At 26.1% G+C, this 16,627-nt stretch overlaps 1 protein-coding gene across 3 annotated transcripts in view; it reads left to right on the top strand.

Moving 5' to 3' along the window:
- The first annotated feature begins 1,535 nt into the window (after window positions 1-1,535).
- Window positions 1,536-16,627, top strand: part of LOC111037186 (lysosomal-trafficking regulator) — a 27,577-nt gene continuing 12,485 nt past the window's right edge. Inside the window, exons 1-9 of one of the 3 annotated variants that reach the window (XM_022319582.1) lie at window positions 1,536-1,650; window positions 3,199-3,323; window positions 3,488-3,576; window positions 11,367-11,517; window positions 12,053-12,327; window positions 12,626-14,760; window positions 14,830-14,925; window positions 15,606-15,763; window positions 15,847-15,980. In XM_022319582.1, coding sequence (XP_022175274.1) covers window positions 3,222-3,323; window positions 3,488-3,576; window positions 11,367-11,517; window positions 12,053-12,327; window positions 12,626-14,760; window positions 14,830-14,925; window positions 15,606-15,763; window positions 15,847-15,980 — 3,140 coding nt within the window. In that variant the 5' untranslated portion in view covers window positions 1,536-1,650; window positions 3,199-3,221. Of the gene's footprint in view, window positions 1,651-2,864; window positions 3,006-3,198; window positions 3,324-3,487; window positions 3,577-11,366; window positions 11,518-12,052; window positions 12,328-12,625; window positions 14,761-14,829; window positions 14,926-15,605; window positions 15,764-15,846; window positions 15,981-16,627 lie in introns of those variants that run through there. The other 2 variants (XM_022319581.1, XM_022319580.1) reach the window with 2 other exon arrangements.

Raw genomic sequence — 16,627 nt, 5'->3', positions numbered from 1 at the left:
TTTGCAGAACAATAAACTGAAACACTCTGTACAATTTATAATGAATATATACAAATATATAGTAGGTATATAAGTTATACCTTTTTTATATACCTATTATCGATAAAATTACCTTTGTTCATGAACCCATGCATAAAAATCGATATTATTATTAAGTACCCGCTAATTACTAATTAGCACAATACAAATACGTAACCATTATTTTTTATTATAAAATCAATGGTATTTAATTACGTAGGTAGGAATATTATGTATTTATGTGGTGTATCTATAGTTTTCCTGATTCTCGTGTTTATAATGTTTGTATTCTTATATTCGAGTACGTATATGTTTATTAATATACCTATACCTATGAGTATTTAACTTATAATCCGTGTTTATTTACCTTGACTTATTTAAAAACAACAGCTTGTTGTTACTTGTTAGTGCTTGTGTAATTATTGTGCTTTTACTTTATTTTAATGCGATTAGGTGTATTAGAATTTAGAATATAATTCTATATATTTTTTATTATGTTCTATTACCTATGGACTAAGGTTCAAGATGTTTAGGCTTTATATCCGGTATTATCTGTCTGATCTGTGATAGTTATATGTTATAACAATAAGTGACGTATTATGATTTACGATAATAATAAAATATTACGAATATTACAAAATTATTGTTGTCTGTTGTATATTTAAATATACAAATATCGTTTCTTTTTTTTACTTTTTAATTATTTATCTTATTTAATAAAATTAACAAAACAACGATAACCATAACTCATAAGCGATAATTTTGCATAATTGCCTGTTGTTAAGCACCTACCAGAAACTGTAGAAGCGAATCTACAGAGTTCGTCAAATGGTGACTGAGGGGCTGATAAATTTGTAGGAAATAAACCATTAAAGGTACTATACATACTTAAAGTTGGATAATTAATCTTAATAAAATATTTATTTTCATGATGAATGATTTGCTTTAAAATTACATAATTTAGGTATTTTTTAAGTAGTTACTAAGTATAGCCATATAGGGCAGGCAATGTTGCGTATAAAATAGATTGAGGGAAATTTATACAGAGGCGCAGGTACTCGAATACTCGATATTATATTATTTTTGTTTTTGCCTTTTGAGAAAAGGAATAATATGTTTGGTCATATAGGTATGTGTAAGCAATAGTGAATAGAGTGATAATAGTCACTTAGTTTTTAAAATATTAAAAAATATAACATCTGTGCCAAACATTTAGGTGAGGTATTTTAAAATGTTTGAACAGCTTTTCAGTTTCTAAGAGTTCTTTTTTATTTATTTTAGGTATAATATAACTAGTTAATCCGTTAAGACGTAGGTATATGAATGTATGTCCTTGATTATTAGTTTGCTATACAGTTGAAACTGATGAATATTAAAACAAAATTAATAATAACAATACTGTGAGGGGGGCTACAGCCCGTTAGCTTAGCCCCTCCCAGCTGTAGATCCACATAATTGTAATTTGTAATGCGGCACAATTGTTGTAAACAACCGGGATTTAGATTCAATTGTGAACTTGAGCTCTGTATTTTGACTTCCGTTGGTAATTTATATTACACTTCTATAATGTCATCACTCACCAGTCACCATAGTCATCTGAGTCATCCAGGGTAACATTTAACTGCTGTTCAGGTATAAGAAATATAGTTTATCTAGGTACGGACCTATAAGCTTAACATTTAAGATTTTTATTTACTTAATTTAACCATTAGGTATTTATTTTTTATTAAAGAGCCTCGATGACGTGATCATTATTGGCTTGTTTTACATATAGGTACTTAAATAATTTAAACTAAATTGTACAATTTAATATTTTTCGACGGGGTTTCTGGGTTAGGTTAGGTTTCTGGGTCTTCGTGGTGGCTCTATTTTCATGAGATGGCCTATATTTTGTTTATTTAAATTGTATTACCTACCTAAATTATTTTTTATATATTTATACTACCTATATAATCATACATATTACATATTATATATATATATATATATATATACCGATTGGCATATTGCAGAATATTAAACTTCAGTATCAAACATGTTGACCACAAGGTTTGACTTATATAAGGTTTCTATATCATCGTACTTTGTATTTAGTTTTGACCTCTGTTCTAAAGCCATATATAAGTATTGATATTCAGCTAGGTATAATAATCGATAGATATCTCCATAGTACGTACGTGACCGTACCTACGTATAATTGTAATGGATTCGAAAGTTTACTTATAATATTATTATAATTTATAATATAATTTTTTAAATGAGGGTTATCCCCCATCCTGCAATAGACATAAGTAATGATACAGTATTTATTATTTACTATATATTTTTAGTCAACAAAGATTATAGTGTATATTTAATAAAGTTGACTTAGATACCTATATATTTTGGAATTTATTTAGAAAGTGTAACGCATTTGTTTTAATTTTAAAATTGTGTTCAAAAATTCAATAGATGTTATAATTCTAAAATTATGAATTTATACATTAAACTGTACTTACACTCTGTATATTGAAATACAATTATTCTATATAATATTTTATACCGACTAATTGGATTATATACCTGTGACGGGTCTTGTACAGTTGTACAGATTAGGCATACACATAGAGAGAGATGGGGTACCCACATCAAGGTCCCAATTACGTATTTATTTTAATATAAATAATATAAATAATTAGACCATCTACAAGCTGTTGCCGGGTTATCGCAAAATCACATATTAATAATATATCCCGATAATACAATATACAACGCTGTCGATTAATCGATTTCGTGCAAAATAATATTAATATCGATTTATTAAGTCGAAAATAATGGGAGAGCGGGACGAGACGTCCTCCGGAATCCGGATCGGTAGTATTCCGTGATTGTAGGCGGTTGACGGTAGTGTTGATAAAACCTTCGTCTCGTGATGACCGATGAGTGATAGTGCGCTCAAATAACTGGAATTTTATAATTTCCCATGTCCCGTCGGTCGTCCCGAGTAGGTATGTTGTATAATATAATGTATATATATATATTATAATAATGTTACGTAAGAGGCTATAAGACCGGTCCTACTTTTTTATGTTTTTTAAAACCGTCTTAGTATCGTTTGTTCGGCTTTCGTAGTGGGCGCACCATGTTTGTTGTATTGTCGGTCCTAAGTATTAAACTTTGCTGTTATTTATTATTATACAGATTTCCTCAATAATTACAAACCTATGGATCATTCAATACCTATAAAACCGTCAAAAATACATATTTTCTGGGAGGCTTATTTGAAATGCAACAGCATCGTGGGAAACGAACTTAAAAACGATTTTGTAAGTACCTACCCACACGAAATAGTTTTTATTATAATTAATGCTTTCTCGAAGACACTATTGGATTTGTTGGATAGGGAGACATTAAATATTAATTATAATTATAATCATTGTCTTAAAATAAAAGTGGATTGTCCCATATACATTTTTTTTTTTTAATATAGAAAATTGCATGGTTTGATTTACTGCTATCCGAAATACTGTCTGTTCATGAAACAATAAAAAAAGTTCCTGAAGATATTCCAAAAGCTAAGTAAGTCTTGGTACCAAAATTTATGGGCTTTAAATAATATAGATATTTTATTCTGTTTATACCTAATTTATAATAGAAGTAAATAAAAGAACAGTCCTTAGGAATAGGGATTGTAAAGCCTATTATATCATTTTTATTTCTATATTTTCTTACATTTTTTTTGGGTGTGATATGTTGTTTTGGACATGCTATAATTAGTAATCACAAGTTATCTTTGGCAATCAGTTATATTACTTTGTTCAGTTATTACTTTCATTTTTAGATTACAATATTTTAATTGTATAAGTGGGAACCTATAAAAATAATAGACTTCTTCATTTTTTTTAAATTTAATACAATTTGAATGCAAATATACATATTATATTTAATACATTATTTATTTGTATTAAATTCTATATTATATCATGTTACAAAATTTATTTGTATATTAGGTATTATTATGTAATTATTATTAGTTACATTATTATACAATTGTATGGTTCTATGCATAAAAAATACAATTGGACTATTACAGTCTAAATGTAGGTTAGTGGTTTCCAAACACAGTTGGACCTTACTATTTTTTTTTTAAATATGACTTAAAAATTGTGATAATATTATATTATCATGTCATAATTTTAACATTTTTAATGAACTGTAGAACATTTTATATAATGTATTCTAAAGATATTCCTAATTTTATTTGAAGGTCATATATTCATATTTAATGCCTTTTGTATCTTGGTAGGTATGTTATATGTATTTATTATAATATTATATCCCTATAATTGATGGCAAATTAATTACTGAGTGCACTATAATTTTTGTATAAACTATAAACAAAACTTATTTTTAAATACTTAATAAATATTAACTTCTATATTTTGGATTCTCAGTAATGGTAAAAATTTAATATCAAATATTTTAATTGATGAATGTTTAAGTAATCTAATTTTAATATGTATAAATTTTAAATTGTAAACTATTTGTACACTCGCCATGTAATGTATGTTTAATTTCAAATTTGCCAAAGCCAAAGAGTACATATATTTTTATCACAATATTCTAAAAAGAATAGTGCGTTTTAAAATTGTTTAATGCAATTGTCATCTTAGGGTTTTAGTTGACACTTTTAAGTTAAATATTTACTCTAATTAAGATACCATTAATAAAATGAATCATTATCCTAAGTTAATAAATGTTGATGATTCAATTCTTTCATATGCATGTTTATATTGATTGTTTTGAGTTTTAGACAAATGATCAAGTAATACAAATACATACTTTATTTTATTTATAATACTAAGCAAGTTAACATTAACTGGGTTAAATAACATACTAATATAAAGATATCATATTTTTTATGATTATATTTTGGTATTTATTTATTATTCCTAAAAGTTAAGTGGCCAGATAAAACTCATGTAAAACGAGTTAAACATTTGAAAGACCATCTGAAGAGACAAATCAATCTGATTTTTTTTAATACTAAATAGATTTATTAGACCTAAATAACTCACCTGAGTTAGTTAATGAGTTGCCCTGCTACAAGGTTACAAAGGAACACAATTATAAAAAAAATAATAATAATAATAATAATTAAGAATTAAGTAAAATGCAATCACTATTATATAATTGCAAAAAAAAAATGTACTGTATAAAAGATGACGACAGTTAATAATTTTGTAAGAATCACGGCTCGAAGCTGGACTTCTAGTGAAAGTTGGTTTGCATTTTACAGTTGAGATTTGATTATATAATTTAGTGAGAAATCTATTGGAAAATCGATATTATATTGTCAAATTCGGATTGGACAAATTATTTATATGTTATACATAAATACAAAGAAAATAGTACAGTAATATTATAGACTATCTAAATGGACAGCTGCCATACACTTATTATTTTATTTGATTCCACCAGCTATTGTTTATAATATCTACATATTTGTTCTGCTGAATATCATTCACTGTAATATTAAATACCTATTGATTTTACCACCTGAACCTTTTTAAAATATACGTACAAATTAAAAAAATTAAAAAAATTAAAAAATGATAACAATACAAAATTTATTTTTTTTATGTTTTCAAAAATGTTAATAGTTTTTGAAGTAATGAGTGATTCATAAATCTTGATAAAAAATCTCTTTATTTATTAACATTTAATATTTGTCTAGAATTTGTTTAATGTTCTCAAAAATGTAAGGCTCATCGGATATTTAATATCTACAGAATCCGGCATCAATATTTATTTATTTTCCAACTATAGTTTTATAATTTATAAGAAAACATTTTAAATTACATTAGTGCTCACTTCCAAGCCATTGGCTTTGTGGAAGTGAGAGTTCATAACAGTACTAAATTAATGATTTTAAGTTAAACAATATATATATATGTGAAAAAAGAATTTACAGTAAACAATGATATGAATTAATATATAATAATATTATTTTGTAAATTTTAAAGAATATAAGGAACAAGGTAAATGAGAAACAGTACATGCAATACAATATTGTGGATCTACAATAATAAGAATGAATGAATGTTAAAGGGGCCTCCTTACAACTGGATTATAATTTGTAAGGAAAGTTTTATAGGCAACTTCTTATACATTCAGCCTTGTCGTTGTATTAGTCGAAAATGATTGTTAGTAGTAGTAACCTGTATAGTAGTAGCACGGAGGGCTCTTGCACGCACATGTGTCATATAACAATTTTGTGATCCAGAAAAAATATTTGTTTTGCAATCAAACCGACAATTGTAATTTAAACAATACGTAGCAATGATTACATTGATTTACATTTTGAAAAAATATTCTAATTTTCCATAACATGCACGAGGAAAATTTGTATGATTTAAGTTAGTTGATTAGTTCAGAAGACAATTTCTGACTTGAATTATTTGCGCTATGTATATTCATTTTCACAGTATTGTGTTTAAATGTCTTTAATGTTATTCAGTAATAAACGATGGCAGCAGAGGAGTAGCATTATACAAACTGACCCTCCTCTGCTGTCGGTTCTATCCGGAAAAAAAAAATAGTTGATTAAATATTGAAATTTGAAATTTTGCCAATTTTTGAAAATTATAACAACATTTATTGCAATCTAAGTTAGAACAGTTGAAAATGCGACTCAATTGTCTCTTGTACATATTACGGAGAACCCGAATATTTTTTCAGAATAAAAATCATGATAATTGTCGATACGTAGCATTGAAATTAGAAACAGTACTTTTTGACGAAAAACGGGCATTCATGAAGCCCTTAATGTACATATATAAACTTATGATTAGCTACATAATATTAAAAAGAATAGCAATAATAGTTTTATTGAAATTATGAAGATGATAAAAGTTTTGAGGTTTAAATTTAACAAAAAAATGTACAAATACATAATAGGTCTTGATTGTGCCAATCATGTTATTATTTAGGAATAATTAAATTAGTAATGAGCTTATAACGAGTATAATAGGAATAATTTGGTAGTATAACGATGTGTTTATGCTTAAACAATAAGGTACAAACATACAAAAAATGAAGAGAATGTTTAGTATTTTAAATTCTCTATATAGTGCATTTGTAACGAATAGTCTTGGCTTGTTGAAAAGATATTTTATTAAGGAGTTTAAAATTTTAAAGTGATCTCGAGATTATTGATATATGTTTGAGATAAGCAGAACCCCAAATGGTAACAAACTGTGATGAAGCAGTATAAACCTTTTTCCTAAGCAGGTAGTTTCAGCGATCTGAAGATATTTTCACATCTATTTTATAATATTTATATTTTATACACATATATTAGATGTCTATGAATAGATATATTTGTGTGGTCTCTTTTAGACTTGACTTAGACATATTATAAGCATATATTTATACATCTATTTTAATATATTGGCTCTATCTAAAAACTCCAATAGATGTATTTTGGACATCTTATAGATCTGAAATGTTTACTGGGTAATAAGTATCAATTAATAATTATAGTTTTTTCTATCAACAATATAAGTCAGATGGCTCACTAGAGATTAAATTACTATAGTACAGCTTAAGACCATTATCATGTAGTATGTAACAGTGAAATAGAGTTCTGTTGATTATAAATATTAGCACAGATTTTTCCTAAACAAATGCATTATATCTTGCCTTTGATTATTTTGCATAGAAGTTAAATTGTGCAGTTGATCGAGTATCATTCACTATTGTTTATAATGTTACATCTTTGAAGAGGTTACATATTTTATACATTGTATTTTTGTTGCACAATTGATAAAATTATTGGTACCAGTTATGCGTGTGATAATATACTGACAATTATGGTTCATATTAACCACATATAATTTTAACGACTAACATTAAATTAATGATTATATTATATTTATAAATTTTATAGTATACGGCTTAGATAACACGTAGTACGCGTTTAAAATGCCTTGGCTCTAACCATAATTTAATATGCTCCAAACAAAGTTAGCTAATAGTATCTTCTATAGTGAGAATTTTCTTTACATAAATAAATACTATTTGTCAATCTTGAAAGTAGCCATATTGATCACAGAATATGAATTAATGAATTAAATGTCCATTAAATAAGTGTTAATTACTTAAATGTTATTAAATAAAAAAAGTATTTGTTAGTACAATGATTTAGTGATGTATAATTTTTATATCAGTATTACATGTTTAAAATGAATTACTACAAAAAATGTTTGTTGATAAAACTAATTAAAAATTAGGTAGTGTATGTTTGAAATAGTAAACATGGTTTATATTAAAAAACAGTTTTAATCTGTGGTTTTATGGTGGAATAATTAGTAATTTTATATATATCATTCTATATCAGAAAAGATAAAATTGTCTAGGGTCATTCTCATTATATGCCCTTTTAAGAATAAATAGAAAGTTAATTTACAACATGCTTATACATTTTTCCGATGATTAGTGTATTATATTATAAAAAAATAATAAATATTAAGCATTTCTCTGTCTTTTGTCAAAAAATATTGGTTATTCAGAATTATTATTTTTTTTTTTGAAAAATACACAATATAAATTGCACACAAAATATTGAAATGATCAAAACAGATTCACAATTGTTTCTAATTTAATTATATCATCAATTTTTTGTCTTTTGTAGTTTATCATTTCTATAAAATACTATTTTAATATTTTTCTTTGTTTTGTATATTGTTTATTGTATAATATTATACATTACACAATCTGTAAATAACTATATACAGATTATATAAGACAGATATAATAACTTACATTAAGTGCTGATTTTATTAAGTAATCAGGAGTTTTGAGTGAAGAAGTCATCCATGGAACTTCATTGCTTTTGGGTGGCTGATTTTAGTCGCTTATAAAGTCAGTACTGAAGACCCCATTTATGTTTTATTTTAGATATTATCATTTGATAAGTACTGATTGCTGAAAATGATACATCAATTTTAGTTCTTTTAATTAATCTTGTATTAGATTTATCCTTGTTATGTATTGAATCTATTATTTTTAATTACATTAACATCCTGTAATTATTATAGAGATAATTTTTCCCATTATTAATAATTAATATTTCAATTAACTGATATTTTATTTTTAAAGTATAAACTGATATGGTCAATTAGTATTATTGAATCAGCATTATTTAAATTGTCAGTATGTTAAATTAATCAATGATTTTGTTACATTTTGTAATTTTTATCAAGTTTTTGCAAATAATAATCAAAAGTCCAAAGATCGCCAAATCATACTATATATCTATGTTACTACATTTTTACTGCTTAAATGTTGTATTATATTATTATGAATATTACAAAAAATCCATAGTTAATTTGCGTCATTAAATTAATTTAATATTTATACTACTCTCTTTCATAAATACCAACTTTAATTTTAATAACTATGTTTTTATGTTTTAAAATTTAGCCAGCAATGTCAGTCAGTACCTACTTTGTGTTTCAGAATGATGTAGCATAGCATTAGTTATGCTAGTTTTAATTGCATGTAAATATATTTGAGAACTGAAAAACTAATCAAAACCGACAAAACCTTTATTATTTTTAAAGTTTTCTTCCAAATTCCATTTTTTTTCAAACTATTTAGTGACTTTAAAACAGTAGTTAACCAAATCCATTAAAGCATGTTTATTTACACCATTGTGAGTCAAAATAAAACAAAAAAATGTTGTTGACATAAACAAAAAATATGGTAACAAGATGTAAGTTTGGTGGCCTACTGATTATACATTTTATAATCAGGAGTGTATTTTGAGAGGGGTAATGGAAAATGGCATTTTTTTTTTAATTTAGTAAAATATAATACAATTTATACATGATAAATAAATTGTACAATTTTCTAATCTGTACTAAGTTAGCCTTTTGGTACCAACTAGAAAAAATTAAATATATTTACAGTTTACACATATAACATTTATTGGTAAATAATTTCTGGTTTGTTATGATATAATCATTGTGAATCGTAAACTAAAATCCATTTGATGTATCCAAAAAATGCTTGTTTAAATAAATAATAATTATTTTTCATGAATTTTTTGATGTTTATCCTTACATTATTATTTATTGCGTTAAGAATGTTATTATGTACATCATGTATTAACTTCTCCTGGACAGTCTTTCATCATTAAAAATATTAAAATCATACTTAAGATCAAATATGAAAGAGGAAAGACTTGATGCATCAGCAATCCTTAATATTGAAAATTATATTACTACAAAACTTGGTTATAAGTTATAACAATAATATTAATACTATACTATTAAAAAACTTCATCAACAATTCTAAATATTTTATTATTTTTATTATCATTTGTCGTTTATTGAATTTATGAATTCTATTATTTATTTTTTATCATTGGGGGGGGGGGGGAATCATTTTACAGGAAGTAACTTTTCCAATTGCGCTCTTGCTTATAATAGTAAATATATTATATACAATTTAACAACTTGTTTGCAAGCAAATATTTTTTAGGAATTTATAAACTGAGTGTACAGAGATTATTTTTGTACCTATGTGGTTCATGCAAACTATACACACTTCAACAACATATTTGTATGCAAATAAGCTTATTTTAGATGTATTAATTATACAATGTATAATTAAGTATCCAAACATACATCTAGTAACATCTCTCTTGGATACTTAAAAAGTATGACTGGAAGTAAAAATAATTGTTATTGTTTTTTTTTTTTATTCAAAAACAATATAAACATATGTAATTAAATAATAGTAAATCTCTTTCTTTGACTTTGAACCTATTGTACATTTAATTTTTTTGTGGGAAGGGTTATAGTTTTTTTCTAAGAAATTGATGATATCATTATTTATTTTTAATACTTGTTATTCCAATACTATCAATATAATAATTTTTATTTGATTTATTATTTTAACTAGTTATTAGCTGGCTAGATACCTATATAATTATAATATGCAATAAACAATTATTTTCTGTCTCTAAAATATAAGCATTTATTGACAACTTACAAAACTATTTATTAATATATATACATGTAGTATGAGATATGTCACTAGGATTTATTTCTAAGTTGTAGAGAATATTTTTGGCTTATGACTTATTGAGATTTCATATTTTTATTGTATATGCATTACCCACACAATATTGTTTTTAATTAGTTGGAATTATGCATATAGTTTAGAATCATCAAATCGAGTATAAAAAATACTGTTACATTAATATCTTTAATTTAAAATAGTTGGGGTGTATTATAATAAATAACAATAACTAATAATATTAGATGCATATTTTGTAATAAACTAATTTGTATTTTTAGTGTATCCAATGCAATAGTAGATCAATTACTTTTGGATATTGATCATGTATGTTCTGTATCTGGTGAAGAAGATTTATCTAGCTTGAAGAAATATATTTTAATTGAACGAGGATGGAGATGTCTAACCGTTTTACATTTGCTTGGCACTCAAGTAAAGTTATAACATTTTGTTTGTTTATATTATATCAAATAAATATTTATAAAATTCAATAATATTATATCAGTTCTATAAAGCCGCGTCTCCAGACCAGGTACATTTTTTTGCTTCCATTAGATTAAGTATCGCTGTTTATGATGGGAAATAAAAAACATTTTTAGTGAAAATATCAGAAATATTTGTTTCGAATAAATGTTTTTTTGGCCAGGACACAGCTTCAGAGTAATCAACAACATTTTTATGAAATTTAAAAGTTTTAAAATATTTATATTAAAGAAGGAAATAAATTACCTTTAAGCTCCAAACAGCTTTTATTGCTACTAACTACTGTTGTAGACAAATTCAGACTTTTTAAAAAGATATTCATTCATTTTTATAAAATGTTTTTATAAATAGTAAATACATTTTTGTCAGGATTGGTATGGATCAATTTTAGAATTTTTTAAATATTTTTTAATAATAGATTCATATAATACTTCATTTATAAAATACATTAAATTATAAAATTATAATATGTTGTTCATTTTAGGAAGTTCAACAACTAAAGGAATTGGCTAATGTCCTAGTATCAGTTTTTACAATATTTAATGATGATGCTGATTGTAAAACAAGTTTTGATGTTAAAAAGATTAATCCTTATATTTCTCCAACTGATGAAACAAATTTGAAACTTGATGATTTAATAAAGTTAACACAGTTTCAAGGTATGAAATCAAAATCAAAAACTCAACTCAATGCTATGTATGACAGATCAAGTCCTAGTATACCTAGATCTCGCCGAGTGAGCTCTGTGTCAGCAAATAGGTATGTTATTTATTATTTTATTTTATTTTATTTTTAATGCAATATTTACTATCTAAACAACAAGTAGTACAATAAGTAAATTTGATAATAAGGTAGTATAACACATGACTTGAATGACTTGAGGGGGGAAAACCGTCCATCAACAGTACCTCCTAATAATGATGGGTTCTCAATGTAGACCGCTTTTTTTTTTTTTTCTTATTGTACTAGGAAAGGGCGTCTCTTGGGCCATTTTCTTTTTAACCTTCTATTTATTATTTATAACTTAAATATTTTAAAATGTTATATTTTTTTATAGGATTAAAACTCATTCATTGGAAGGTGATAAACCAAAAATGGTTGAGGAATCAAGCGAATCTGATGCTCAAACTGCATTAGATATGATGAAGTCACCTAGCACACTACGTATTCGATTTAACCCAATGGACTTTGATTACTTTACAAATATTGTACGAAGTGAAGATGAACATAATGAGTCTGAAGATGAAGAAATCAATTTGGCCAAAAGGAGAAATTTGTATCCTGGTTATTTTTATGACGAACATATTAAATCTATAACCAGTCACACTTCAACTCCAAGCCAAATAAAGTTATTAGTATTAGATTTATTAACACAAATTTTATTATTTGGTACACAGAACCCTTTAAAATATAATTTAAAAAGTAGTCATCAGTTTGTTCCGTTTATTGTTATGAAATTTTCATTAGATAGTATATGTATGTCTCAGTTTGATGTCAGCAATAAAGATGATGACATTATACAATCAAAAATGTTGTACAATATGGTTTTGGCCGTTAAAAAATTATATCAGTATCAAAATATCAGTGAAACAATTACTCAAGAAGGTATTGTACCACTATTGTTGCAAATTTTAGAAAACCTAATGAACAAATCAAGAATAAATGAATTAAAAGAATATCCTTGTCGTCAAAAAATTCTTTTTGGAGTTGTGTGTGCACTTCTAATGTTATTCTCATTAATGTTATTTGAGTGTCATTCGTATAATAGTCATTTCCATTTTTTAAAACAAATTCGGGTAATGCTTGACTGCCAACGTGGCAGGCTAATTGAAAAATGTATTTCAATAATACTTAGTGTGCGAGATCAAGATGCAGAACTTTCCACTAACCATGTTAAAATTGTAGTAAATTTACTTGGTTTGTTAGTATTGAACATGAAGAAAATAAGACAACGTATGGTACATTTACAGCATTGTAATAAAATCAGACATCGACATTGCACTAAATCTATGTTACATCATCATGACAATCTCTTTGGAGAAGTATATGTAAGTAGTCTAGTTCCATCTCAAGATACTGGCCAAAATTGTTGTGTTACTTCATTGTCAATGATTCTCATACGCCTTATGATCAACTTAGATAGTCAGGATAAGGAATTATGGTTTTATTTGGCTAAGACAATTGGAGTAATAGGAATATGTTGTTGTGTGCCACTGTCTATAATTTTACCAAAGCTATTGAAAATGGTCGGTGACCATGACTATAAAAAGAGTTACATGATATTACAACTGATGGAGAAAACTCTGTATCGAGATACAGGCGTTGCGTACAAAGATAATTCTTGTAAGGTATGTTGTGATGGTGAAAACATTTCAGAAAGTAGTATGAATTCTTATGAAAAAAATAAAAAAAAGAAAGAACAAAAATGGATTACTTTTGAACTTTTTCGAAAATTATTGACTGGTTCAAGCCCTAAACTATCATATACAATTGGATTACATTTGTCAAAAAATGCTTCAGTATTTATAAAGGATGTTCAACATGTTATGTTGTTTCGTATATTTTATCCTGTATTTAAAACTAGTGAAAAATCATACAGGGAAACTAAGAGCGATTCTGATCGTTTTTTAATAAATGTTTCGTTAAATATATTTAACATACTATTAGCTTCTCTAGATTTTACATCAGAATTTGATTCATTGAATGGAGTTAAATACTTAAAAATTTTAATAACTGATCCAATTTTTACGAAATTGTCTTGCAATGTGTTGGAAACAAAAATCATGTCAAAAATGTGGACCTTGAATCAAATTAAAGCTACTCCAATTTTAATTACAGATAGTCAAGCAGAAGATTTAAATATTATTGTAACTGCCGTGTTTAATTTAGTTGAATTATTTTGTGGCTATGTAATGAAACCACAATCCATGAAAATTAATTTGAAATTTAAATACAGTTTATCAGCTTTGTCAGATTTCTTAAGAGAAGACATGACTTTCAAGAGTGTAGATGAGTACCATGATTATAATAGTGTTATAACCAGATTGGGTGATTTATTTCAATGTTTGGCTAGGCTATCATTGACGTGTCCTAGAATTAGAAGTTATTTAAAAGTTTCATCTGTTGTATATCATTATAACACTCTTCTATCTGTTGTGTCTTTACTATTAACCAGGCCAATTAGTGTTGGAGGTAAGTTGAGTGTGCTGTTTTTTTTTAGCTATTCAGTTTATTACATATTTTTTCTGTTATTATTTTCAGGTATGAATGTAGTTACACTTGAAGACAAAAATGTTATTAATTTAAAGCTTATTGAATGTTTACTAGTCTTGAATTTATCAATTTTTGAGGATAAAAGTAAGTAAAGATTTTAGATTGGACTTTGCATCTGAAATAAGGAACTCAGGCTTTGATATTGAATATTGAAAATAAATATTGATACCCTTTTAAATATTTTGGGTACCAACTACCTAAATTTAAACTCTGGTATGTGTTTTCCAGTGGTAAGGTGTGAGTCTAGATATGACTGTCTCATATTTATTTTTGTGTTTTATTCTGAGGCTTTCAAACTTTTTTTAATCACGGCACACTGTGTTCTTTATACAATTTTTATGGCACGTGTCCTACCATTTTGCAATTTTTAAGACCGTTTTTTAATTCATTATTTAATAATTGAATTATTGACTTAGATTAACTCACCACACTGGGTACTATCAGCCAGCAACTCATCTATTCTAAGAAAACATAAACATTTAAAATTTGATAAAAATATATTATTACATTCAAATTTAGAAAAAAAAATATTTTATTTAAATACAATAAATAAATAATAAAACCAAATGATTTTTCCATATTGTAAGTGGGTATTCAACGGTTTCATTTTCTGCTATGAAGTTTTTTCACAAGTATTGTCATTATTTTGGGTACTTCAATGGCATTTGGTTAATTTGGATGCAAAGTCCTGGTTTTTGGATATCTAAACAAGTTATTGCTTCTAATATATTATTAATTATTTTTACCATCATATTTGTGTATAGTTACATTGGATTCTCACATTAAAGATTTGTTGATTGAAGCTTTATCTAAAGGACACATCGGAATTAAACAAGTTTGTAGCTCCTTAATAAAGTGTGCTACAGTATCTTATAATCGACAAACTTTAAATTCTCTAACAACTGATCAATCATTAACCAAGGTATATTTTGACTATATTTTTATTTAATAAGTGTTTTAGTTTCATATATTGTATAGTTATGTGTATTCTAAATTTTCAAATAGCTGTTGGAGTCAGAAACAGCAGGCAAAGCTGAATGGCTGCAAATTGATGATGATGATGATTTTATCTCGGGTGACGAAGGTTATGAAGCAGATATTGAATTTCAAAGTTGGATAAATATTGAATCATCTGACAAGTGAATACATTTTTTAAACTGTATAGATTATTTTTATAGCACACCCACGAGAGGCTTCTGGTCGAAGCTCACCCCCCCCCCCCCCCCCAAAAAACTATTTTTTTTATTAGATTATACGGTATTTGTTTAGTATGTGACCTACCGGACGGCATGCCCTACTATATTGGGTATTCCGTTCAGTATTTTTAGTCAAATTAAAAATCAGAAAATTATGTCATTTTATAATTGTTAATCAATTAGTTTCACAAATATAAAACAATATAGGATTACATTTAATGTCAGTATCGTATACAAAATATCAGCCATATATATCAAATACATACATATTACAGCAATGTCAAAATTAATCAAAATACAGTGAAAACTCTTTATAACGAAACTCTTTACAACGAAAAACTCTATATAACGTAAACATTACATAATAATGGTTGGTTTGCTATATAACCCATTAGACAATTCATTCTCTATAACGTATTAGTCACTCTCAATAACGAAACAATATTTTATGTTTCATAATACAATTTACGTGTTATCATATCTATTACATATATAAACTATAAAAATAATCGGCAATAATGCCGACATTTCCAAGAACGATTACATTCTTTCATTATTTGTAAAAATAATGATGTGTTTGATATATAATA

Source organism: Myzus persicae, unplaced genomic scaffold, assembly GCF_001856785.1.
Source record: "Myzus persicae strain clone G006 unplaced genomic scaffold, MPER_G0061.0, whole genome shotgun sequence".
NCBI lineage: Eukaryota > Metazoa > Arthropoda > Insecta > Hemiptera > Aphididae > Myzus > Myzus persicae.
This window is presented reverse-complemented; position numbering and strand designations above follow the sequence as displayed.